At 39.2% G+C, this 27,424-nt stretch overlaps 1 protein-coding gene across 1 annotated transcript in view; it reads right to left on the bottom strand.

The window, feature by feature from the left end:
- ADAM22 (ADAM metallopeptidase domain 22) overlaps positions 1 to 27,424 on the bottom strand; it is a 146,535-nt gene that overhangs the window by 51,059 nt on the left and 68,052 nt on the right. Inside the window, exons 4-7 of the mRNA XM_026067663.1 lie at positions 21,389 to 21,455; positions 7,357 to 7,439; positions 2,715 to 2,778; positions 1,955 to 2,024 (exon numbers count right to left, since the gene is read on the bottom strand). Coding sequence (XP_025923448.1) covers positions 1,955 to 2,024; positions 2,715 to 2,778; positions 7,357 to 7,439; positions 21,389 to 21,455 — 284 coding nt within the window. The remainder of the gene's footprint in view (positions 1 to 1,954; positions 2,025 to 2,714; positions 2,779 to 7,356; positions 7,440 to 21,388; positions 21,456 to 27,424) is intronic.

The following is a 27,424-nucleotide window of genomic DNA, read 5'->3' as shown; positions in this document are numbered from 1 at the left end:
CTAAAAGAAAAGGACATTTATTATGCATTATTTGAAAAACAACACATTGAATAATACAGTGTTGTCTAAAGCCATGGCAGGGCACTGTATAGCTCCATAGAGATTGTGAGGAAAAAAAATATAATCTACTAAATTATGAAGTCAAAGTCTCTAAGTATGCCAGGTTATCCATCTGAGCGTTCCTTATTTAAACTCCTCATTACAGGCTATTGCAAAGTACAGTACAATTTATTCTCTTCTACAATAGTGGGGTTTTTTTGTTTTTAATTCCCAAGGAGCAGACAAATGTAAAAGCGTATTGCTATCACTGTGATATAACAATGTATGCTTTTAACCTTACTGATATCAAGTAATCCCTATTACTTGATTTTTTGCCTTTCTAGTATCAGCACTGAAGCTCCACTGAAGCTCATCTAGCCCATAATGAAGTGCTTAGTGGAAATCTTAGCTTATACACAGACTCTTTTAAAGATCAGAAAGAAATTTTGACATCAAGGTAGAGCTCCTTAGGCTGGGCAAATTGATAAATTAGAAGAGTAATAAAGAATATGATAAATATTGATGACAGAGCCTAGCACAGTGCTTGCTACTAACAATAATGATCCTGCTGTACTACTTCAAACAAATCAAACACAACAATACTATTAGTTGTAAATATTGATTAAAGAAAAGTACAGAAAAGTTAAAGTGAAGACTATAGTCCTCTGAGAATACTGCATTTTCCCATGAAAACAAAGAGTAAAGCCCTAGTTCCATCCAGGTGAAGAAGAGCCTCACGAGCGGTTCCAGGGGAACCAGTGCTCCCAGGGGAAGACGTGGCAGGGAAGACATGGTGGCAGCACGTGACATTCGCTGGGCCCCAGTGCACAGAGGAGGTGAGGAGAAGGGAGGGCAGTGTGTGCAGCAGGTTGGGGGAGGAACGACAGAGCTCACGTGAGCACAGGGGAAAACAGGAGGTAAAGCAAGAGGCGGTGCTTACTTCTCTCACCTCTGGAGGTATGGCTATACAGAAATGGAGGGATTCCTAAGGAGGTCATCACCCACGGCACAAGCCTTTTGTCCGGACCTCCACCCAGTGCCTCTTCCACCTTGCCTGGGCAATCATAAGTAGAAGATGTAAGAGACCAAACTGGGATATTGCTTTGTTTAGACCCAGAAATACTGCTACTCCAGAATTGAAATCAAGGTGCCCCAAATGTAGCTATTTCCTGTGTTTTCCCTCATTAGTTCTCTGAATGATTCTGCTTTGCTTAAAAACTAACAAACCCATGCTTCAATTAATAAGCCAGCTTCTCATAGGTAAAACTCAGTATTTTAAAAACCTCTTCTCCCTCCATACACAATGTTTGTAAAGTAACATGTTTGTGGGAATTCATCAGTATGTGCTTAGCACCACTTCCAAAGTCATTTGCAACAAAATTCGTGACCTGTGCTACAGCCCACAATGTGAAAGATACTGAACAGACTGGAGAAGAGAGTGGCACAGAACAGCAACAGTATTTGGCAAGTTCCTGTCTCCTAGACTCATACTCACACCACAATACTCACCCTGTACCTCAAAATGGGAAAAACTCATGAAGAGTTATCAATCATTGGCAACGCGGGGTTCTTCCATCATCATCTTCAGGCTACCTCAGTCCTTTCTTTTCTATATCTAATCATACATAACGCAGTTCATAGACCACAAGACTTGTTAAAAGAAACATACGTCACAATCTGAAGGTATAGGTGAAGTTTGATTCATGGGGTTCAGGTTTTTTTCAGTGCTTCAGTTTTTTTCCAGTGCTTTCAGGGTTTCAGATTCATTTTTTTCAATGCTTTTTATTTAATCAGAAAAAAGAAGCACTACACAAATACACAATACATTGTCAAGAAGATTAACAATCAAATATGATTAAAGAATCTGGCCATAGATTAAAACAAGACAATAGTCATGAATATTAAAAAATCATACCAGATGGCAGGTCATCCAAAGGAAATTCAAACAACTTGGATTTGTAAACAGAGTGGACATGGAAGTCACCCTGAAATAGTAAACAGTTGCATGTATTAAATGAATCCATCTCATGAGAATTAGGAAGACAGTTCTAAAGGGGTCCTTGACATCAAACAACTACATTAGGGAAGCTGCAAGCTGCAAGGCACCATTTTTGTAGATTCTTCACCTTTTCTCAGCTATGATGGGATCACTAATGCCAAGATTAATCATCTTTTACTTGGCATATGTGAGTACATCAAATGGAGTCAATGACCATCCTTAGAGCTCAGAAGCTGAACTTCAGTGAGTGGCTGAGGGATACCAGTGAGAGCCTCTGAAGCTCATGTGAGCTGCTGAGCTGCAGCTGGCACTGAAGCAGTATGAGAGGTATGGAACAAAACTGGAGCGGCAAAGTGGGAGAGAAGGAGACAAGGTATTCACAGGCTTTTCCTGTGGGCTCTGAGGAATCCTTACTGTCCAAAGTGCTATTCTGCATCGAAATGTTAGGGAGTATACACAAATACACATGCTACTACCTAACTTTTGGAGGACTACTTCCATAATTCTCCCCCTACTTTCCTGGAACATACATGTGATTATGGGCACTCAAATACTAGGAAAATGACTTGGGAATGAGGGGATGGCTTTTTGGTCACAGCTCCTTATGCCTACTCTATACCCATGAACGTCCGTATTCAACAAACAACACAGCGGGACTATTAGAAATTCTACTTACATCTGAAGTGTAGTTTTCATCTGGCTCAATAAGGTAAGTATGATTTCCATCATAGAACATCCCACTGTTAAGAGCAGGAAATGCAAATACTGGTTTAATAAACAAACACTAGTAGAACACCAAAGTAAGTTTAGTAAGTTCACATATCTAAAAATTCAAATATTTTGGAAAGGAGGAAGTTAAAATTGTTTCAGGAAGTGAATATGATTCTTTTTTGTTTTTTGGAAAGACATGCTCTCCCTCAGAGATATAAATGCTCCTTTCTTCTCCAAAACACTCCTACAACATACAGAAACACCAGGAAAATTGGCTAATTTAGACAGGTCCAAATCTAGTTCAGAACTTCCACTCCCAGGCAAGACAGACCTACTTGTGACAGACCTGTCCTTCGGAATACACATACAGAGATTTTGGAACATTCCCACAGCTTTCTCACAAATAAAAATTACTGTTACACTGAACTGATTCTTAGATTTTAACATTTTTGATTAAGTCTTTCCTCAGTGAGCTCTTATAGTACCAAGTACAAAGGGGATAACAGGCTGTTTTGAGCATTTCAACAATAATGACAGTCAGATGACCTTTTCTTTTAATGGCTATATACAGTATTATATCAACATGGACATTATAAGACATCTCATGATAAGGAGATGAGAAACCCCATCAGATAGGCTTCCGATGAATTTTGGTGAAAATGCTGACACTGAGGATCATGCCTTCTGCCATACCCAAGGTCCTGGTGCGGAACTCATGGGTTCTTTCTTAACGGCATAAAAACTTCTCAACCACAGAAAATTGAAGGTCATCCGTGACATGCACACTGCTATATATATTGGAGAATCTGCCACTTTGATAGCACATACACAATCACCAATTTTCCATGTTAAATTCCAACATATAGATCAATTCTAAATGAAGAACAAAGTGAAGCGTTAAGACACCCGAAATGGATGAGGATAACTTGAGAGAGTAACACCAGATGCTTTTGTATTACCACTTAAATGTACAGCAAAGATGAGGCCCACTCCTGCAATGATGTTTTCTATTAAGGGCTATCTTAATAGAGTTTTAGTGAGGTTTGGTCCTTAACGTAATGCAGGACTCATGAGTATGGGTCATATACTTTAAAAAAAAAGTGTTTATACAGATATTATTCTTCAAGAGCATAAAACAAAAGGACATTTCTTATATCACCATAATTTTGATCTTCAACCAAATCAGCAGTTTGCTTTTACTACAGTGACATGCATGGTTGAGATCAGCTTATAGAAGCACATTCCTTTTAAAGTGTCGTTACTAAGGGTTTTAAGCTTGGCCATAAATATGAGCTGTAGGTTCAAACTTGGCACATATTCACATCAGCAGCGAGAAAGCATTATTTATTTATTTACTGTTTTACAAATTTTTCAGCATTAAAAAGCTGCCAGAATTTTCAGCAACAAACACAGATTTTTTTTTCTTTTGCAGCTCTTTTATTTTTTTATCAGCAAAAGTGGTTTTGGTTATGCACAGGACTAGGTTCGATAAGTAAAATACTGTCATTCTATTCCTAACTAGTAAGTCCTAAGTTAATAGTTAAGAATAGAATGTTTATTCCTAGAATATAGAATATATTCTAGAAAATAGAATATTCATCCCTATTCCTAACTATTAAGAAATGTAAGCACATGTTAAGCTTGCAAACCATTACAGCTTTTCATAAGCATATTTCTCTTAATATTATTCATTTACAGGGTCAATCATGTAGCTTTCACAGAAGTAGATTTGGGTACTGAGTACGTACTATATATCAAATATTGTCATGAGTACATCTACAATTTAGAGCTGTTCACCTTTCAAACCATCCATGCCTATTCTCTAAAAATAAAGTCCACACTGCTTAAAATAAATATTCTAGCACCTGCTGTGCTTCTCTGCCTAGGAATAAAACGAGATTTGGGAACATCCTGCAGCTCTTAATCAAGCAAAACTTCCTTCCCTCTCATTGCAAGCACAGTCTGCAAGACAGAGCGCCGTCAGCAAAGGGCTTCCTGCACGACTGTTTCACCCAGCAGCACTGACCTCTCATCAAGTCACTCAGTCATAATAATAGTCACAGCCAACCTACAGATCTGACTTGCCCACTTGACAACTGACTTTAAACTACTGTGCTCTGTGAATGAATTGCATCTTCATGGAAGTGTTAGAGAGAAAGCAACAGTAAAATATAAACCATTTAAAAAAGTGAATTTTGATTACATAAAGTCTTCAAACAAACAAATTTGCAGTAATTAAAGTCTAATTTGCAGTTATAACAGCAGTTTTTATATTCACCACCAGTGGGCAGCAAAATCATAGAAGAATATTTACCTGGTGTCTGCATAACAGGCTTTGAAACTCAGAATTTTCAGTCACACCTGACTATAGCATATTTATATCCCAACAACCAGTGTGTTTTGCTTTTAAAGCTTTTTTGCGTTAATTCATGGGAAACTGTGAGTACTGCATATCCCACAGAAAAAATGCTGGCTAGCCTGGAGTTAAAGTTGCAGAGATACATTTTTCACTAGTGAAGTTATTAAGATGAGAAGAAATTCATAATTGTAAGGTTTGTGTCACCCAGGCACCTTATTAATTTAACTTATAAAAGGAAGACCACAACACAGATATTACCACAATTTATGATTAGTTAAACAAATGTAACATTATCTCACAGAGACCTGTACCAAAAATTCAGCTCTTACTGGCCAAGTTCTAGGAGTACTAGTAAGTGAGAGAGAAGATTAGCATGAACTTTGGGAATATGAAGCTTGTTATTCTGTTAAAAACATCTGGTCTGTCTTATGCACTTCCTAAAATTCAAGAAATCTAAGCTCCTGTCCCACCACCTTATTAGAAGGTAGTTCTCCCCAGCTTTTCTTACTCCAGTGAGACACCTGAAATTGTGGCTGAAGCTAAGGAGATCTGACTGTGGGTGTGAGTGGGTAGCACTTACTCAGCATCTGAAATCAACTGTGGAGGAACTAGCTATAATGATGGAGAGGCAGTGTCAGAGAATCTGGGTTTATACAGCTCAGAAAAATATTACATTCTCGTACTGGATCCTGGATAGTTTGTCATACTGGGTCCATACCATCCTGCTATAGTAAGCTTCATATTATATCTTATATGAAGGATAACTCTGCTGGAACTTTTATTGTCTCAAAAAAAGAAAAAAGATACCTCTCAAAGAAGAGCTTAATTATAAAGGAAAAACATCTGCATCTCTCATCATACAATAACTGTGTTGGAAGGGACCAATTTGAATACTAGGCAATTTTTAAGAATTCAAAGTAGCATATTGGTCAGTCTTAAGAATCAACCACCAAAAGGAGACCAGAAAGGGACATATGCAGCCTCTTCTTCCTTTCCTGCATTTTCTCCTAGGAGTTAGCAGGGGCTAGGGGATTGCAAGCCAAGACCTAATGGATGACTGCTAATGGAAGCCATGCAGTTAAACCCCCTCTGGATGCATTAGGATGCTACTATTTTTAGGCTCACTGGCTATACAGAACCTGAGCTCAGGTTTCTTGAGCTGCTCAACCTTGCATACAAAAGAGAGAAATATAGCTCCGGGTCAGACAATGAGCGCAAGAATGGCAAGTCTTCTGCGCACAGTCTCCCCTTCCCAACAAAGAAAATACAGATATAAATGAAAGAAACCACTTAAAAACATGTATTTATATGGTTGATACCAAAATCGTAGAGGATCTGGAGATAGAAAATAATAAGCTAAAGAAGATCTCATTGGCTAAGCCCTGCTTCATCAGAAAAAAGCAAAGCTCAGGTAATCTCCACACTCAGTGTCACTTGCTGCTATTCCTCACATGACCTCTCAAGTGAAGAATGACCTCAGTACCAAAAGTGCTGAGATCTTGAAATTCCCAGAGTCAACAGACACTGAAGTTATTTGGCTGCTCTGAAAACCTGAGTAGCATTCTTTTAATAATGCCAAAAGCAAACAGTGCCAAAAGCCGTACCATCCACGTACAGTTCCCTGTAACCTTCAGACGACAGTAGCTTTAACTATTTTATCACTAAAATGGTATACTTTTTTATTATTTGCTGCCCAATTTCTCATGCTTTCTTCCACATTTTCCAAGATTTGAATATATCAAAAGTATTATCCTGTGCACACAGCTTAAGACCAGCACTTCTGTGAAGAAAATGGATAGGACTAAAGAAACTCTAAATGGACACACTTTGCTTTGTAAATACAGTAGAGTAGAAAAGAAAGATAAAGTTTGTCATTGTAGTGACAAAAAAAGAATACAGACAATTTTCAAATGGCTCATATCAATACTGATAGTATTTTTTATTTTTGTAGAACAGGATGTTTTCAGTTACTCTTACCCTTGTTTCTCTATAATAATTTTTTTTTAATGACACTTGCCTTGCAGTCACTATCTTGTGTGCTTGGTTAAAAAAGAAAAGAAATTTGGGTGCTTTTACAGCAAGGATTTTACAAGGTTCAAATTAAGCCCACACTTTCAAAAGATTGTTGAGATCCTTAATAGTGATTGCAACCTAATAAGAAAACAAATAGTACTTATTTTACTCTAGACAGCTTTATTTTGTTTAAAAGACTAAGCAAAGCACAGTAAAAACAAAATAGCAGACTTACTGAAGTCCATGGCATGTTGACAAGGCAACAAATGATACAGTATTTCCTCGAATTTGTCCCTGATAATAGCAATGTTCTCCACCCTGAAATTGAAAATTGAGAATGTGAATCCACAGGCTGTCCCATACTATCACAGTATGTCCTTTCAAACACCGTTTTTTCATAATTACATTGCCAACCCGTAGACATGGTACCCAGAATTCACTGTCATTCACGGGGGACTCATCTCATCTACTTTGGCCATCTATGAGTTTGGTATCTAGTCTAACATAGTTGTTTTGACACACTCTACACTGAATGGAGATATGCATCTTCAGTCTGTGATCTCTTGCATCCTGAGACAGACTTCTGAGGTTAAAGGCTCCAGAAGTGCCCATCTTTCTTCGCTCACTATGAAGAGAGCTTGAAATGGGTGGCTTAGACTAGACACCTGCTCAGCACATGGCTACATTGGATGAGATGAACTCTAGCCTGCAGGTCCAGCAATTTCCTGCTTTGGGGGAGAAAGGTAATAATATTCAATTAGAAGAAAGAAGTGCTCCTTAGTGCTTTAAAGCTAATGGAAACTTTAACTAAAACCAAATGGTATAGGAATACAAAGAAAATTAACATTTGCCTCTTCTCGCCTGCAAATAAAATAGACACTCTTTAAACCAAATCCAGAAGCCTTTACTCATCAAATCCTCCCCTTAGTTTCAGAGAAGTCACACCCATAGTAGAGTGAGCCCTGCTGCATAATTACTGACTGTATTCAGTGTTTCATAATGTAAATATTTGTATACACAGTTATAAAAATAATTCAAAGGTCCTTAGATTCTTACTTCCACCTTGCCCTCCAGAGAAACTTAGCTATTAGTGGCTTGCCAGACTCAGTCATGCCATATTATTATTGTGCTATTGTTGGTTAAAGGACTATTTAAAAAGATAAAACTTTCAGTGTTTTTTTTTAATAGCAACACTTTAATACTTCTATTAGCTACAACCAAATACTAGCCCGCAAGTATGAAAAATCTACCCAGCCTAATATACCAAGCCACGTGAATATTTATGTCCATTTACAGTAGGGAAAGGCATTATAACTACTGCTTTCTCAGAAGCTGGTATTCACCTGCATGGACTCAGTAATGCACAGCTAACGGTCAACACAGCTGCACATTTTAAACATGTGACATGCTCTTGTCACACCCTCTTGGATACTCTTGGATTTTATTTTTCAAATATGGAAAATATTTTTTAATCAACATCAAAATTAGGCAAAAAAGGCATTGACTATGTTGGTAGTTTTGTGTTCTGATCGGGAAATCCTGCTTCTGTTTTTTATGAGGCATGCAAACTATTTCTGAAAGCATCTACTGGTTTTGGGTGCCTCCATTTTAAGATGCTCTCTTTGAGATATGGTACAGGAGCCTGTTTTTCAGCGCATAGCTACTCGCAGTGAAGGAGAGCTGCTCTCAAGCTGGTCACTGAAAATCCTTAGCTCCGTCTCAAGACCTTCTCCAGAGGCTTTACGCACACAAGGCTGAGGCGAGCTGCCGGGCTGCTGGTCCCGGTGCACTGCAGGAAATGCTACAGAGCAGCAGCGCTCACCTCCCGGGATCAGCAAGGGCAGGTGCAACAGAGAAACGCAACACGCGATTCGAGGGGCTGAAGGCCTCAAGCTATTTGGCAGGCTTGCTGCTTTACTTTGCAGCGAGAATCCCCGTGGCACAGCTTCTGCTAAAAATATTTTACTCTTCTTCACGGTTCATTCCATCTCATTATGTTCTCTCTTATTTTACATACCAATTCTTCCTTTCACTTACTGCAGTGACAACAGCAATTTCCATCACCTATCCACCTCTACGCTTTCTTCTCTATGTATCTTAGATACAGAACATCTTCACCAGACTAGCCTGCAAAGGGACAATTGTATTCCCTACCACTCTTTTTCTCTATTTTATTCTCCTGTTTCACACCCACTTACATCCTGTATCTTAATTACTTTAAGCTCTGTTGATTTGTGATTTTCTTTTTCTTAGGCTTAGAATGTCCACAACAGGGTCACAGTATTGTCTAGGGCTTTCAGGAGTTTCCAGAAAACATGAACAAAAAGTAAATAAAGAGAGAATCCAGTAAGTTAATAACAAAATAAATAATCAAACTACGTAGATGAGCTAAAACCTTATTTTATGAGAAATAAAATACTCTCTGAAATGAACTCTTGCAGTAATATTTCTGCAAAAGATATAGGTACGTGAATACGGGAATAATACTGAAAAAACTATTGGTAGACTTGTACGGATTTCTATCTGTAGAAGAAGTTTGGAGTAATTAGCCAAATTGGTTTGTCCTCATCAAATGTAGTGAATATGTATCAGAAATAGAATTCAGGCTCCATTAGTTTGCAATATCATGTCTTTGTAACCAGGAGAAACATTTTTTTATACTGAGAATCCAAGTCTGCGGCTGAAAAGTGTTTTGATCTTCTTAATCAGAATCAAGTAAACACCCCATGATAGTACCTTTTAATTAATTTATTCCATAATAGATCTATGAACAAAGTTTTCTCCATACATATGTAGGAAAGAAAAATGTAAGAAAAACAGCTTTAAATCCTTGCTTAGGAAAAACACAACTCAGACACAGAAATTCTGTTCTATTTAATCAAATCAAATCAATTCAGCTCGTTGATTTACTGAAGTTCCCACTAATTCTGACACAGACGGAAACGTAACTCTGATCTCCTCAGTCTCAGGGACCCATTCTTATCAATACAAAACATTTATTTCTATACATTAACATATGCATTATATTTTTACACGTGGACTTGTATGTTCCTATCAAGATAATGTAAGTCACCTCAAAAGCAAATATTAAAATTTAATGGGTTTAAATGAAAACGGCTCTTTTTCAAATACTTGATGCACTGAAGTTTTTTTTAAAAGAGAACTCTTCAGTACAAGAAATCCCACCATCAGGATACTCCTAAACTAAGTTCTGGAGTTGTGTCAGATTACCACCTAATTATCATACTCCCAGTAAATTCACAATAAGTGATACAGTGAAACCACATGGTGGTACCACTGAACAGCTCTGGAATGAGAAGCAATTGCTTAACATCCCCTGCCAGAGCACCTCAAGTGGATAAAATACTCCAGTGACACATAGCACATTGTGCGGTGGCTGCGAACTGCACATTGTACTTAGGGAGTCTGTGAGACTCAATTCCAACAGTTTGCTTCACAAAATGTATGAAGAGAGAAGCACTTAAAGCTATAAAGTTTGGGAGTGGTTCTGTAATGAGAGTCAGGACAACGGGGAGGACTCTACAAGTTAATGTTTTCTGTAGAGTGCAAGTGATTTGGGACAGGAAGTTTCCTCCCTTTTTTCCGCCGTTTCCTCCCAGCAGTACTGAAGCTGCTGAAATCCTTGTTGCCTTTGACACACACTAAAGATCCCTTAGAGCAGGCACTGTAGTACATTGTACTACAGGAAGAATCTCAATATATATGAGATCTAAGATTATCAAAAGGTTAAATATCATCATCACAGTATCTGTTTTTGCTCTGCTCTTGGAAACACTCACTGAAGGACTGGGCTTGTCTCTCTTCTCTATTTGTATCTATAGCAGCGTGACAGGAATTGAAAAAAATCAAGCCATTTCAGTTTTTCCTGAAAATATTCCAGTGCCACATGAGAACCAGACTTCCACCACGGATGAAACTGGCAGCATTATCCACTACAGTCCAGTCCATACTGTCAAGAAGTTTTTCTAAAGAAGGGGCTGTCAGCTTCCCATAGGCCCTATTACAGTCCCTTTCTACTTGCTAAAAAACAGACAGTAATTGCTTATCTCAGTGAATCAAACTTCTACACTGGCCTTTGTCAACTACTGGATAACAGTTTTGTATTCAGATGATGCTGAAATAATGCAGCTCTTTGAATGTACACATCAGCCACAAGTGACAGCTGTACATTTATCCCTTTCTTCTCTAATACTGAAACTGGCTGGTCAGAGGCCAGCAGAAAATTAGGCTAAATGTTTTCTATCTTGAGACAATGTCAGCTCTGTGATAATGCTTGTTACAGTCCTCCTCGCAACACACACACACACACGCTCGCACAGTATCCAACAACAGTCTAATCCTCCTGCAGAGAGAAAGAGCAGTACCTTTGCCTTCACAGGGTGCACCCAGCCATTCTTCATGCTGTGGTTAGTACAGCACAAGATACATTTTCTGCCAGTCCCAGTGGCACTGGGTTGTCCTTTTCCCCAGTTCACTAAGTTCTCCTTCCTTCACAAAACCTCTCATCCTTATTGGTGAATACCAAGAGCAATATGGAAAACATGGGGGTTTAATACGAAGTTTATTGGTTTGGGGAGCTAAAAATGTAATAGTATTCTACCAAAACAAACAAAAGAACAGAATGACCCCATGGTAGGATCTATTAAAACAAATGGACCATCATGATAGGGGTCAGCCTATGACCTAATCTTGATCTTCATGCTTAAATCAGATAATTGTAACAAAATCCTGAATTAGACCCCTCTTGCCCTCTGAACTGCTCTAGCTATTTGCCAACCAACTTGCAACCTTGTCAGTTTGGGTTTCCCTACAGTCTGTCTGGGCAGTTAGAGTGGCAAAGCTCTGAAAAAAATGAGAAGGCAGAGATGTTAGCAATGCAAGTAAATTGTCTCCATTCCTATTCCTTAAGACAGCTCATCCCTTGTCAGACAGGCACCAGCTGTTGGAGTAAACACAAAAGATACATGAAAAACACATTAAACAATATTCAAAAAGAAGGAGGAAAGTAAGTAAAGAGCAGCCATTACAATCAGTGATGGCTATGGTTCACTCCTCTCTGCAGTCTCAGGGAAGAAAGTATTTGCTGACAATATACTGAAAGTGTTTGTTATTCACCTCAGAGATACTCTGACCTTCCCAGGGGAGGCAAGTTAAGGATGCTCATTCACCTGCTTTCAAATCACCCCATCGGATCTTCAAGTAAGCATTTTTTTCTGCAATTAGGAGAGGTACTTGCCATTAAGACTCATGCTATATTCAGTCACTGGACCTAAAATTAATAACTTCCTCTCCTGAGCAGCTACATATTCCTATTTTAACACTCATTAGTCCAAAGGAAAGAAGATTGCCAGTCTAGTTCAGATCCTACCATTACAGCCCCCTCTTTCTTTGCAGCAGAAAGCTCCCAGAAGACAAGCTAATGTCCAAGCTACTATACTGTGAAGTGCCAGATAATGATCAGCTTTTTAAAGAGCTACCCATTGCGGGGTCACGAGCTTTAAAACTGCTTCCTTAATCATCACTTAGATCTATTTACAAATTATTGATGCTTGCACAAGTTTTAACCCAGTGATAAGTAAGACTGTGCAACAGAAATGTCAACAGAAGAATTCCCACCTCTAGCTTATCTCCCCTCTAAGGCAGTAAATGACTTATTATGGATGAGTTTCCATTTGTAAAGCCACTCAAAACAACTCTTTGGCCTGTGTCGTTCAAAAGGGTAGTGCAACCACATCAAGAGAAAATCTGTTTTAGTTGACGTATGCTTCCCCAAAGGAGGGGGCCCTGCTGGCATGGCTGTGCTGCCCAGCAGCAGAGCCAGAGGCCAGGTGGTGCAGACTTGGCCCTTACACAACTGAGTAACAGCTCCAGGAAACGTGGCATTGTTTTTTGTGGAGTAGGTTTCTGGATTTAGCTACACTGTACTGTAGAATCCTAAAACCCAAGAGTTTTGAAAATTTAAATGATGCCCTCTCTTTGTAGGACAGTTATCACATGTGCTCATGCAATTCGGAGCCAAAGCGCAGTAGTGACATTAGGTCATAACATTATTTCAGATTTTGAAATCAGAAAATTAGAAATTAGAAATATGATTTCTAAAATTAGAAATAAAGCATCACTGCTTCTAAAATTCATAAAATATCCTTGTTTAAAGACTGTTGGCAGCATCCTTAAAAACACACGCACGCTGACATGATGGGATTGTGCATGCAGGCAACTGACTCAAACCGCCTTACTGTTTGTGACTCATGGTAAGGGCTCTCAGCAGATGGCAAATGCTATTAGCCCAGCTTCCAGGGCCTGAGGCCAAATGAGGGTTGTGTTTACTGCCCAGTAGCTACAAGAGAAGATGCTCCCTGAATTTAGCTGCAGGGTGTGGATGGAGAGCTCAGGTCAGCTCAGTGCCATCTGGTCAGGGAGCTGCCTTGGCATCTGCTTGGGAAACAGCCCCTTGACTTGCCTGGCTTCAGCCTTAAAGAAAATGACTTTAATTATCACCTGCCAAATGCAGATGAGGCAGAAGAGAGAAGGGTTGGTTACCTCTTCTTCCCTACTCTGTTATCTTCAAGTTGGCTGTTGTAACAGTGCCTGGTGTCTCTGAGTCATGTCACACAAGCAATTGTAATGACCGTTACTTTGTGCTGTTTCTGTGTGTCTATATTAGAGAAAAACGAGCAAATATTTAAAGGGGCTACATAAAAAATCTTTATAACCTACCCACCCTAATCTTTCACATTAGCTCATAGGCCAATCCTGAGTCTTCAGAAGCCAAGCTGTAACCACGTGAAGTGCCAGATCACCATAAACACAACACAGAAGATGAGAGGACAGCCTGCTGGCATGCACCTACACTGATATCTATCTGTCTAAAGCCTTGCATAGAATGGAGGAAAACACTGATCAAAATTCCTTATTAGCTCTTCGTTATTTCTGAAATTTCTCTTGAAGTGAGAATTCCAAGTTCTAGAAACATTAACCCACCATATATAATACAGTGACAGTTTCGTATCTATAGGAAACACGAGATGTGTCTAGACATGGCTACTTACAGTGGCCAAGATGAAGTAAGTAAAGCTAAAGCACATTAAAGTTTTGTGTGGAAGTGCTCTCTCAGACACACAGCAGCTTAATTTTGCTTTAGCTTAATTCTCCCTCAAGGGGATTAAGTTAAATCTAAAAAGGATACTTTTATTTTTTAGTAAGAGCATCTACAAAGGGATTTAATGTACTTTAACACTATATTGGTAGTTAATTTGCCTTAGCTATACTTAGGGTTTGCACATAAACATGGCCTGATTTTACAGAACATTTGGTTTATGCCACTCTCTGCCTACTCCTGTGTACGTTGTATCTCATGGGAAAAAAGCTCATGAAGTGCACGAAGTCTGACAGGACGTTTCAATGAATTCAGGCACTGGACTGCTCCATTCCTGCTGGGGCAGAGGGAAACTGAAGTGGAGAGCACTCAAAAGATGAAGTCCTTCTGGTAACAAAGTCACCTGAGATCTGACTTCAGTAGATCCAGGAGTTCATCACTGAGGCCAACATCCACAAGTCCTATATAAATTTTAAGCACTTGACAGATTTCGCTTTCAGACAATTTTTTTTTTCCTCCAGGACTCACTTAAATATAATTAAACCTGCAAGAACCTACATGAGTCATGATCCAAAATTCATTCCAGTATAATGTATTCAAAAGCGTGGCCCAGGAAAGACTCCTAATACTAAAAGCTGCCACTTCTAAATTTTTCGTTCCCAGTGGCAGGATGTACGTAGAAAATAAGCTAGTAACAGCAGAGAGATAAACAGATAGATACAAACAAAAATTTAATTCAAATCTACATTGAAAGTACCTGCAGGACCTGCAGGTCAGAAAAATGCATTATACAGATGACTCATTATCTTGCAGTGGTATTCCACAGAGGATACTACATTTTACTGAAACCCAGAGGAATTGTCTCCATAATTCAAACAATGCTAAAACAGGAAAAAGAGATATTCCTCAATGCCTATTGATTCAGGTTGGCAGCATGACACTGCTAAACAAAAGACATCCAGAGAAATTGAAAATGCACAGAAATTTTCACATTTTGTCAACTCTTCATCAGAGCACATACAGTAGCATTAATGCTATCCAAACTCTACTGGAAATAATTTAACCAGTATATTCTGGGATCAGTTCCCTTTGCCATGACGGCATCCTGATGATACCTTACAGTCATCCTCTGCTCCAGTACTACATTCTAATCTTTTTCTTTTTGTGGAATTTTCAGTTTATGAACTCCCAACTTACAGAAGAAACTCCTATTATTAGTTCCTAAGTGAAAGAACTTGCAATTTGTACCATCAAATTTCATCCACTTTTATCTACCCCATTCATCAAAGATAGCCAGTTCTCCATCTGATCCTTGTGTGTACTGAAACACTTCCCAATTTTGGACCACCAGCAAATTTCACTAATATACTTTTCTATCTAGGTCATTAATGAAGATATTTGATGAGAGCAGTCTGAAGACCAGCCCTGTGGAAATTCCCTACTAATCTGCGTCAGACTCACAGACTCCTTGTCAATGTGTCTGACGCAGTTCTTCTTTGGCTAGTTTACTGCTATCACTAAAATGCAGATTATGGCCTAGATTTATTAATGATTTGCTATGAGGCAAGTAGAGCCCCATTGAGGGAGTAGGGGAGAGGGGCTCTGATGATGTTAAGGCATTCCCCTGTTTAAATTCCTCTATCAAACAAGCAAGAGAGTTATTTTTTTGTTACTAACAACTTCTCTAGTCTCTGGACACAGCAGAAAAAGCCCTGCCAGAAATGGGCATATATAAGTCTCACATTATTTACAATTAGTTCCTTTTTAGTTTCATTTTTCCCCCAGAGCATGCATCACTATCACTAGGTTGTGCAACCTCTGGGATATCTTCACAAACAGCTTCTTTACCAACATATGCTTAAACCTCCTATCCCGAAACTTCTCCTGCACGCCACTCCCCATCACACAAGCTGAATTATCGCTCTGTTTTTCAGGAACAACATGTAATCCCTATCAGGAAAGCATACTTAGTACGTAGGCTTTGCTGCCAAGTTGAAACTCCTTCCCCTTTGCTTGTGAAACAGGGAGTTATCAAAGGCCAAGGGAAATTAACAGAATCATTCCTCTGAGTAGAAAAGATACCGCTCAGGTAGCGTATAGATTTCCTGAAAACTGGGAGGTGGTGATGGAAGCTCCTTGCTATAAAGTTTGCAATATACCACTTGACAATAAAATGATCGGGTCACTGAGTTAGAGTATATCCTAGCTGCACCTCAAATTACTGTGGCATTAAGATTAGCCAGTATCTGGCGATACAATGAAAAGTCTGAACGCTATCCAGGTCTCATGAATGCCAAAAAGGGCTCATGAAACACAGGTGTCAAGACACAACTGACACAGCAGTTGACCTCAGCTAACATACTGTACTCACTTTAATGACTCCTAAAGCAGACGAGGCCTGAAGTGGTGAGTTTGACAGAAAAGGCCATACATGTCATTATCATTCCCCTGAGCTCTCAAGTGTCCCCAGACTTCTTTGTCCTTCTAATACTTAATATTTTGCTCCCTTCTGTACTATTTTCCTTAAAAAGTGCATTTAAATAGCCCTTCAAAAATATGTCATTGGCACACTGAAGCTGAGATTTTAATCACAGCACAGCACTGAACAGCAACAATTTTCCCCTCTTGTGTACAGGCATTAAAATAGTTACAATAACAGGCACCATGTGCTTGCTACTAGCCAAACAACACACACATAATAAAAGAAATAATGACTGCTTCCAGAAGCTGAGGACTCTCATTTGCTGTGATGCATTAAAATGCATGTCCCCCACACCCCTCATTCCCCAAACCGCAATGATTGCACCTCTATTAGAGCAACCAGCAACACAAGGCCACCCCAGGACATCCCTGTTGCAGAGCACTTTCACTGCGTCGGAAAGACCGGCAGTGGGCACGGCGCTGCCTGTGCTCACCGCTGCCTGCGCTCATGGCTGCAGAGGCGGCAGCTGCCAGCTGAAGACCACGGTGGGCAGTAAAACGTCTCAGGATGGTTCAAGTAAAATCTTATGCCATGAGGCAAGATTGGCCAAAGCTTCTCTGTCAACATTATAAGCAAAAAATAGCACCTAGCAATTAATATTATTTCATTTATGTTGTTCAACACTATCACAGCAATGAACACGCTGAGAAATAGAAGCAAAAAGAAATGTTAATTTACACTTTGAGCATTCCTGCTGTAATTTTTTGTCCATGGCACATGTACTTAAGAATTCTAGAATTTCCTATGAAATATAGTTCCTTGTGGTTACACATGCCATCAAAAAAAGCATGACATTTACCTACCATAACTCTGTGTAAGTTCTCTGACTGGGTATTGAATTATTTTCATTCCTTAATTGTTTCAGAAAGTAATTTTCTAGGAACTCTTATAGAATTGTCCAATGTTCTTGGGGAATACCAAAAAAAACATTTATTCCTCTACTCTCAAAAGAAGAAAAATTGAAACATTTTATAAGAGAAAATGTCACTAAACAAATACCAGTTGTTCCTTCTTAGGAAGAAAAATCCAGCAATGTGAATTACTCAGCACTATAGCTTTTTTTTGCCTTTCATCTCACTGACAGCATCAGTGACAGAATGATAACCTAAAAAAAAAAAAGTGAGAGATAAAAGGACACAGAGATATACTGCAGCAATATAAAGTATACACAAGTTGGGTATTTATGTGCTGTGAGCATAGGATGATCTGGACTGACACAATCAGGAAAAGGCAATGCAYGAAGGGTTTTTCTCTTTCTTATTGATTGATTATTCTCTTTGCTTCCAGAGGGAATTTAGGACAATACTGCTGCTCTCCTAAGCAGTTAGAGATGTGATCCAAAGTAAAAGGCGGGGGGAAAGCACAGAAATAATTCAAACACATAACTCCTTTTCTTTTTCTTAAGTATTGCACATTGTGGCTGATTTAATCAGCATGTCTTAGGTGCTGCTGTAGGTGTGCAAAGTAACAACAACACCTCCCAGAGAGGCACCCTCTTCTGCAACAGCTAATACTCACACACTGCAAAAACAGGGCATAAACATGTTCCACCTTCACAATGATCCAAGTTATTAATGAATTAGGCAGCAATCAAATTAAATTCAATTTTATCTTCTAATAAAAAGATGTGTTAAACACAGGACTCTCTTCTCTACAAAAATTCCTTTGCTCCTTAAAAGTGGGATTTTAAAATATATGCTTTTTCCTTTCCTGCCCCCTTCTCCTCTCCAGAACATCCTAACTAATGGCAGAGGCTCTGTATATATTCTGCAGAATAGGAAGTTTTACTAGGGGGGCCTGTGAGGGGGGAAGAGTGTTAAAAGTAGTTCTTATCAATTCTGCATTGCATATGAGCCAAGGCAGGCATCTGCTTCCTGGATATATTCACGCTAGTAACGTTCCCAAAACGCTGAGTGTATGTACAGCTGCATTCCCCCAGTGATTTAAAGCTCCTGCCTTCTCCCATATTGCTGATGACACAACAGCAACACTGACTGCTTGCGTGTTCGTGCAATACTGCCGCATTGAGAAATGGAATGAGGAAAAATATATGTATTTAAAATACACCCCTCCTTACTAGGAAGGCCAAGAACAGAGAAGGCCCTTTTGCTGCCTTTGCAGTCTAAAAGGCTTGTTCAAAGCCCGCAGCTGGCAGTGGATGGCAGACGGATTTTTTCTGTCACCCTTTCTCTCACCAAAGAAGGAAGAGAGATGTTGCCAGGCCTCCTCTATTCCTGCCTACAGCAAAAGAAAAATCGCACAGAGGAGGGCAAAGAGCAGCCTGTTGAAGCAAGTGATACGGGACTGACTCCCTTCTGAAATACCTCTCATCCTGCTTCTGCTGAGGAATAGGCTGCATATCAGAGTGCCTCTTTTGAGATTTACTTATAAATTTCACCCTTTCACTAACTATTTTTAAATGAGTATCTAAGCAATCTGCACAATTGCTAGGATTTATTATTATCATTCATGTTTTGTCTGGAGTGTATAATAAGCACCAGTTCAAGAGTGGTTTTACTGGTTACTGTAAAACAGTTACCATAGAAATTGAAGGTACTAAATCACCATCATGAAAATTTTTTATATTTGCAATAAGGTTTTCAAAACCATTTGAACTAAAACCAGGGTTCAGTTTCTCAAATGCAAAACAGATACTGCTGGGCTTTTCAAAAACTGTTCCATGGACCAACAGGGCTCTCCAGAGCACTTAGTGGTACTTTGCAAAAAAGTGGCTGGTCAGAGGGAGCTGGATTTTCTAAGAAGCTATTGGGTACTGAAATCAGCCTCACTTGGTGCTCGGCATCAAAAGGTACTTTGCAGCCTGAACTCTTCCGAAAATCTTTTGATATCTGAGCTTTTCTGAAAACTGGGCAGTAATTGTGGCCAATGAGTTCTTTTGAACATTTTGACATTTAATCTCCTCTGATTCCAGATGCTCAGTTGCTGCAAAACAAGGGAAAAACAGATCCTCGCTAGTACACTTCAGCAGGACTGCTCCGTGCCGAGCTCTCCCAGAGGTCAGAGGAGCCTCCAGACACGTTCCTCGCACTCCGGCGCAGGAGCCTGGAGGAGCAGTGAACAGCAGTGAGCAGCAAGCACGTCACCAAAGGGAAAGAAAATGGCTGTTCTTTGCCGAACAAGGTGAAGCAACAGAGTGACCCTTTTTTCACAGTTCAGTCCGTCTCGTGAGCCAAGATCAATGAAGAATGCCAATTCTTCATTTAAAGAAGAGCTGATAGCACTAAGCTGGCCAGTGAAAGCAAATGCCGAGGTTACCCTGCGATTCTGCATGGCTGCTAACTGAGGGGGAAACGATCCCTGTGACCCTGAAGACCGGGAGGTGCTTTGCCCAAAACACATTTTCTGATCCTTTCTCTTAAAGGCCTGACTTGGCCTTCTCTTCCCCATACAACTAGACATTACCTACATGAGAAGAGCCACTGATTTCAAATATTTACTTGCTAGAATAAGGCTTATTCATCAGAACCAGATTTGTCCTAATTCAGTAATGAGACTCAGAATGTTTAACTTGGTTAACTTGTATATACTCCTTGATGCAGACAAATGGATTATTTTGTTCTTATTAATATCAGCTATTATCTTTATTTCTGCTTTGACTCATGTTTTGAATTTGAGTCAAGATTTCTTGACTGCAGAGCATAGCTGATTGGGAAATCGTTCTTTACAATTTAATGGAACATATATGTGTCTCAATCTGATAATATATACAGATTGTTATCAGAGAGCAAAAAGAAAGCAGATTTCAAGCTTGCAAACTCTAGAAAGGGATAAACCAAAGGAAACATATCTTCAGGCATTCAGTGGCTGTATGATTGCTTTGTCCACTTCCACTTTAGCTTTCACGTTGTTGTAGAGGTCAATGCATTTGTTTCAGGATATTTAGGCAATCTCAGATTTAATAAAAGACTTCTTTTTTTAAATAAAATGTAAATCTTGAACAAAATTTGACCTGATTGTCTCCTTTAAGGAGCTTCAATTATGCACAGCATATATTACATTCATGCACGCTTTATATAATCTACATTAATTTTAAATCTGACTTCCACACAATATTATCATAACAAACACAAGGTCCTCAGGGAAATTCTCCCACATTGTGTACAAATACCAAAAGCACTCCTGTAAAAGCAGTAGGACATTTCTTAGAAGACAACTGTAGCAAACATATTGTAGCCATCACATCAACAAATCTTCAGAGAAAGAAACCCACAATTTCAAATGGTGGCTAGATATATGGAAATATCATACAGTAAATCTTGCTATTCTCACTTATGAAGAAGCTCATTAAAAACAACATTGGGTTTTAGTAAGATGGGGAAAAAGCTAGTTACAAAAATAGAAAGATTTTCTTCAGTAGTTATCAAAAGTAAATTTTATTTATTAGTAAAAAGGACTACCAAGTATATATTTTTCATGGATACCATTCTGACATAAAAATTAATGCACTGAATTTGTCAATAATGTCTATGTTGTGGTATTTAAAAAGCTGCAAAGTTAGAAAGCATGAAACAAGCTTGCCTCAAAAGAGTAAAACAAATCACCTGAAAATCAGACTCCTCTCCTTATAAGAAAAGAAAGGAGTTTGCATTAATATCAAAAGCAAAACAAACAAAAATGTAAGGCAAAGCAGAAAAAGGAAATTCTTACTTTAACTTCCACTGTCTTTCCACCTTGCTCGATATGCCTCTCAAGATACTCAGAAGACAGCAGATCACTGCAAGAAAAAAAAAAGAACGATAAGCTTAGTGCATGTGTTCTTGCACTCTCTCTCAGCAAGCACTGATTAAACATTTGCATTTGAAAAGGGCAAAAACTGCAGGATACTTTTCCTAAAATGTTCATAAAAATGACTGAAACAACTATCTCCAATGGAGTTACACTGTGCATGGGATAGGCTGATTTTAAATACCAAAAGGCAAGACAAGGAAAGCTGAGATTTTTCTTTACAGAATGCTCAAAGACAGCCATTGATAATGGTTTTAATTCAAGAAATTTCTCTTTTCTGTTAGAAGAGAACAATAAGGAAATCAGGTAAGCTTTTTTTTTTTTTTTTTAAACAGTAGGGTGAGAAAGCAGTTGGAGTCACTGCTACAGCAGGATGCATCTGAATGAAAATGGCAACTGCCTCCAGCAGACTCATAAGAACATAATGGCACAATAATGAAATGACATTTTAATACCAATATACATGCTAAAAGTGAGTTCAGGACCATGCTGAAAGGGTAGACAAAACCACCATCTGTAGGAGTCGCGCAGCACAGCAGGCTCACGCCCACTCCGCTCAGCGGGTAAGTGCTCAGGTACCCAGGGGGTGACACGTTGGCCAGGGGCTCTCCTGTAGGTCTGTAGCCGACTGTAGTAACTAAACTCATGCTCACTCTCTCCAGGAACCCTGCAGCTTTTACAGTATCAGAAGAAAATGATCTGGGCAACAATAAACCCAGTCTCAAAAGCATGCAAGGCTTTGGAACAAACACTGAAGAACAGAAAATAATTAGACCTGAGGCAAATATAAACAAATAAAATGCACTCTACGTTTACCAAGATACCTCATGCCAAACCAGTCAGAGCTCTGTCCCTCATAAGCCAGACAAGCAAATGTTATAAATCAGAAGTTTCACTAAATGCTTTCAAAATTTTCAAAATCTCATCTAGATGAAATTTTTGTAAAGATTTGATATTATCCCATATGAAAAGTGATTAAACTGAAAAAGATGAAGAACGGGTAAAGAAGAGATGACAATGGGTTTGTTGAACTATGGGACTGGAGGCAACGAGCACAAACCTTCCTGGCAGAATAGGCCACCTTGAGCACTGCTGCTTCAAACACCACCACAGCCAGGGGCCGGGGTGAACTGGTCTTGCTAAGGGAGGGAAGGGGCAGTGGGAAACAGCCACGGAGCAGCAGAGCTGAGACAGAGCACACAGGAAAACCGCAGAGCACAGGGTTTTGCCACGGTGTCCTCACTGCCCGGAGATCTGTGGGAGAGGGGCCCGGGAGCCGTGCGGGCGGCAGCCTGTCCCTGGGTGCGGTATACGGCTCCTGTGACAGCAGCCACTTCACTTTCCAGAGCTTTGGCATCAGCAAAATAGACTTTTTTTGTCAGTTTGCTCCTTTAGGCATTGGTGATGGCCTAGAATGAACCCAGAGTAAGACAACGTTGATAGTATAGACCCAGTCCTATCAGCCTTACAAACTGCCTAATTTGATATTTTCATTAATAATCCACACAGAAAAAATAAGAGTGGTCTAATGAAACATGCTGATAATACTAAGTTGGAAATACAGAAGATGATTGAAAGAACTCCCATAGGAAAGAGCTGGATGATCTTCAGGACTGGATACTAGAAAGAGGATCAAATTGAATAGTACAAACAGCAAATTTATGCACTTAAGGGCTAAAGGGAATTTCTATTATGTTGTTTTGGAGTGCCTGGTACATAAGGAAGAGAGGCCTGACTGTACTCGTCTCTGACAAAATGTTTTTCCAGATCAATAGGGCATCTTCCTGAAAAACACAACTGTCATTCCAGAACATATCAAGCAAGACTTATTTTGAGTCAGAGTAAGGTAAGATTAATACCACTGTCCAAGGGAGACCTCTTTTCAAACACCACATGCAGGTGCTGGACAGCTTTGCTCAGAGTTCAGCTGGCAAGAGGCAAGGAGAGGCTTCCGTGATAGCCCGGGAATGGAAAGCTCCCAAAGTCTGGCAGAACTAAAGTTGTGAGAGGATCTGAATGCACCAGATTATGCACCAAGTTGTGAAGATAGCTAATTAAGATATAGAAAATATTGGCACAACATCAGACGGACACAGGCTGTCCATGAATAAATGGAGACTGGATGTTAAAAAAAAAACACTTTATATTTGAGTGCAAGCAACAGAGGTGACAAAAAGAGAGAGGCTAAGAAATTTCTGCATGGGAGCATGTATGGGACAACTGCCCGCAAGGGTCAGGTCCCCTCGGGCACCGTGAGTGAGTTCACAGCTCGCTGCTGCTGAAAGCAGGAGGCCTCAGTGCCCCCCTCAGCAGCATCCGTTGCCACCTCCCTCGCGTCAGCACTAGCACTCATCAAAATACTCCTGGTGTCAGGACTAACACTCATCAAAGAACTCTTGGTGTCAGTACTAGCACTCATCAAAATACACGTGGAGGGTTCAACAAACTCATGTTTTTGCTGCATTAGCTAGTTAATTAAAGTCCCTTGTGAACAGGTATAATGAGCTCCAGAGCTGATGCAAGGGAAGGAAAGTACCTGAGCAGCTGTAAACAGGGGAGGAAGAAAGAGCAAGTGAGCCCTCTCTCCTTCCCACAAACTTGCCTGCTAAGACCCAGGTAATTCTTACCAGGCCTGCAGACCTACGTCGATGCTTCATGCAGCAGCTTGTGAATGACCCATCATTGAAAAGCACGTAAAAAAGGTTCAGTCTTTTCAGTAACTGGTTACAATCCTCTAAGTTCTTTTAGACATGAATATTAAACATCTGTGATACTCATCCACTTGTGGAAAGTTCAAAGACTTCTGAAAGGTCTGCATGCCTTTGCAAGATTTAGAGGTGTAGATAGATAAGGTCTCTTAAAATATACTTAGTAGCTTCCTGAAGTTAGATATATAGTTTCTCAGCATTCACTAAACCTTCTTTCTAGCAAAAAGCTACACTTCCTTTCACTGGTTTACTAAAGGCTCTACTTTTACTCTCAGCTATTTCTGAAAATAAGGAAAGAGAGGCGAAAGGGCTGGGAGTGACAGGAGAGCCACTGCACAACTGCTGGGGACTCAGCCTGGAGTTTACAAACAGGTGACAGGTGTGATATTTAAGGCATTTTTAAAGCCTACCTAAAAAAGTCCTAATAATAGGGTAGGATATATCCAGGAGTATTTTATTAGTAGAAAATCTCACAAATAATGGCATCATTATTATTATGACTCACTGCACAGAAAATAACATAAAAAACCACAACACTTGCAGATCCAATAATGTGATCAGTTCTATTACAAACTAAGCTATAATCTAAAAATGACACACAATTTTAGAAACTTATGCCAAAAGACATGCTTCTTTTATGAAATCACCTCATATGCGGAGTAATGTTTTGTTTTCTATAACAGGAAGGCATATAACTGCATAATTTTAGCAAAAGCCATTTCTTTAAAACAAACAAAAAGAACTGCAGTGAAACACTTGTGAAACACRAAGAAAATTATTTAAGCAACAAAAGACACTGAGCATTCAGCAATAAAATAATATGCATTTCAGCATAAATTACACAATCCTTCCCTATGGTAGAGATGAAATAAGAACAGCTTAGCTTGCCTGCCAATCTATACCAAGAGCCATCTGTTGGGTTTAGTTTTAACAATAATTATAAAGAAAATCTGCATGTGAAACAGCAACAGATCATGAAAAAAATCTTAGGAATACTAGAGATGTAGAAAATTATGGTGAAAAAACATCCACACTATATGAGAAAAGACTGTAGTTTGAGATTTTCAAAAAGATGTGCCGAGGTATTGAGATGAATTCTTTGAAAAGGAATGGCAAAAATCCACATGTGTTAAGACCTAAAAATAAAACATTTCACAAGAAGCACATGTGACCTGTAGCCTTTACAAGAAAAAAACAGTTATACTAATAACAGCAATTCTGCTTTTAGAGTTCTGTTATTTTACAAGTGTACACAAATAAAGTAGTGGAGCTTGTTTTGTTTACAGCAGCAGCACCACCACCATTTTGGGTCACAATCATATCAGTCCATCCCATACAATTCCAATAGCATGAGGGCCAGGATAAAAAAAAAAAAAAAAAAAAAAAAAAGCTCCCCCCTGCTTTTTCAGAAGGGTGGACTCTTACAGCTCTCCCAAATTGTCACAACAGTAGTACAGAGATGAAGGGGGTTTGGGAATAAAATTTGCTCTTTATAGAAAAAGGCCTCAGTTATGGAAAGCATCCATAGATGCTTTCAAGATCACACTTATACATGTGCTTAAATTCTACCTTAAATAGGAATTAACTATAGCATTTGCCTAAGAGGTTTACTGAACTGAAGCCAAAATTGGGAAGCCAGGAGAAGAAATGGGCTTTGGAAATAGACTGGTTATCCAGCAGAAAGATGTTGTTCCAAGGAACAGAAAGAGGGAAAAATCTGAGGTGGCAAGAGAGGACAGACTAAACCAGATATTTAAAGACACAGGAAAAARAAAAAAAGGATAACGTAAAGCACAGACTTGAAAAAGGAAGAAAAAAAGCCATGGAAGACCTTGAGAAAAGGGGACAGGTTTGTATTTGAATATGCAATGGATAATAAAATGGGAAATATCTCTGGTAGTGAAACAGATTTTTTTTTTTTTAAGGAGGGAAAAGCCAAGCAAAAGATTTTGGGGAAAAAATTAACTCTCCTGATTTGACAGACTGCAAAGATGGAATGCCTGGAAGTTATGAAAGAAAAGGATAAATGACAGCAGGCTCTTTAGAGACCAGAGRAAGAATTCCAAACTTAAGAAATGTAGAAATAAAGAGAGTTCAAAATCATAGTACTAAAATGCACTTTTGTTGGCATATCAGTGCCATAACTGAAATGACTGGCTTCATGACATCTGATATCGTTGCCATTTCTTCTTCGACACTTGGACAGTGGGAATTCTTTAAAATTTTTTTCTGTCTCTTCACTTTTATTTCTGTGTCCACTCTATTTCCACAACTCTCCATTATGTATACCTGAACTTTCAAATTAAATATGGTGCCTGACAAGGACATCAAATATGAGATCTGAGCTGAGACACATTACCAAAAAGGGGAACAGAGTTTTAGCTGAAATCAGCAGAAGGTCCAGGATATATCAAGCTCCAGTAGGAAACCAGAAGCAGATATATGGATACATTCAGGAAAAAGATGGAAACACTGATGAGAGAATGATGGGGTATCAATGGCACAATTAATAATAACCCAAGTTGAAGAAAAAAGCTTTGAGAAGGGAGCCTCGGGGAACACTATGCCTGAGAGGTCTACAGTAAAAGGAATGTGTGCTCTTTCATACAAAGGACATGAGGATTAGTGAACTTCTAATCAAGTGAAAGATTTTTTCCCTTGATGTTGTATATTCTCCACCAAGTAACCTGGAAAGGTCTAAATTATAACCCAGTTATATAAGGAGAAGTTATTCTCCCTGCCCTTCCCCCTCCCCCCACACACAAAAAAAGAAGGGGAAAGGGAGGAAATCAGGTTCTAATTGTAAAAGATGGGAAACTACAAGCATGTTGCTTTAAGAAAAGCGATAAAAGACTCCTTTTATCAACAAGACTAATATATATGGAAGGAGTGAGCTGGGGAGGTAATTTCTTAGAAGAGCCTATCTTGTACATCAGGAAGACACGGCAAGTTGATTAATGTCATGAACCAAGGACCAAGAAAGGGGAACACAAGGCAAGAGAGAACAGGACTGATGTTTATATCTGCCAATCAGTAAGACTGCAAGGGAAAATTCTCCTAACTTGCATAAAGCTATGGTCCTAATATAGTTTCACTATTAATCATGAGCTAACTAAAAAAGACAGCCAGATAAATTCTAGAAAGCCACTTAGCAGGCAGGTTTCTGTATCTAACAAGCTAGGACATTCTCTTTTATCCTCATGCCTATCCAAACACCTTCCCTCTGCTCATTCCTGATCTTACCTTGCAC

Source organism: Apteryx rowi, unplaced genomic scaffold (assembly GCF_003343035.1).
Source record: "Apteryx rowi isolate R43461 unplaced genomic scaffold, aptRow1 scaffold_260, whole genome shotgun sequence".
Lineage (NCBI taxonomy): Eukaryota > Metazoa > Chordata > Aves > Apterygiformes > Apterygidae > Apteryx > Apteryx rowi.
Note: the sequence above shows the minus strand (reverse complement) of the source record. Positions and strands in the feature narration are given on the sequence as shown.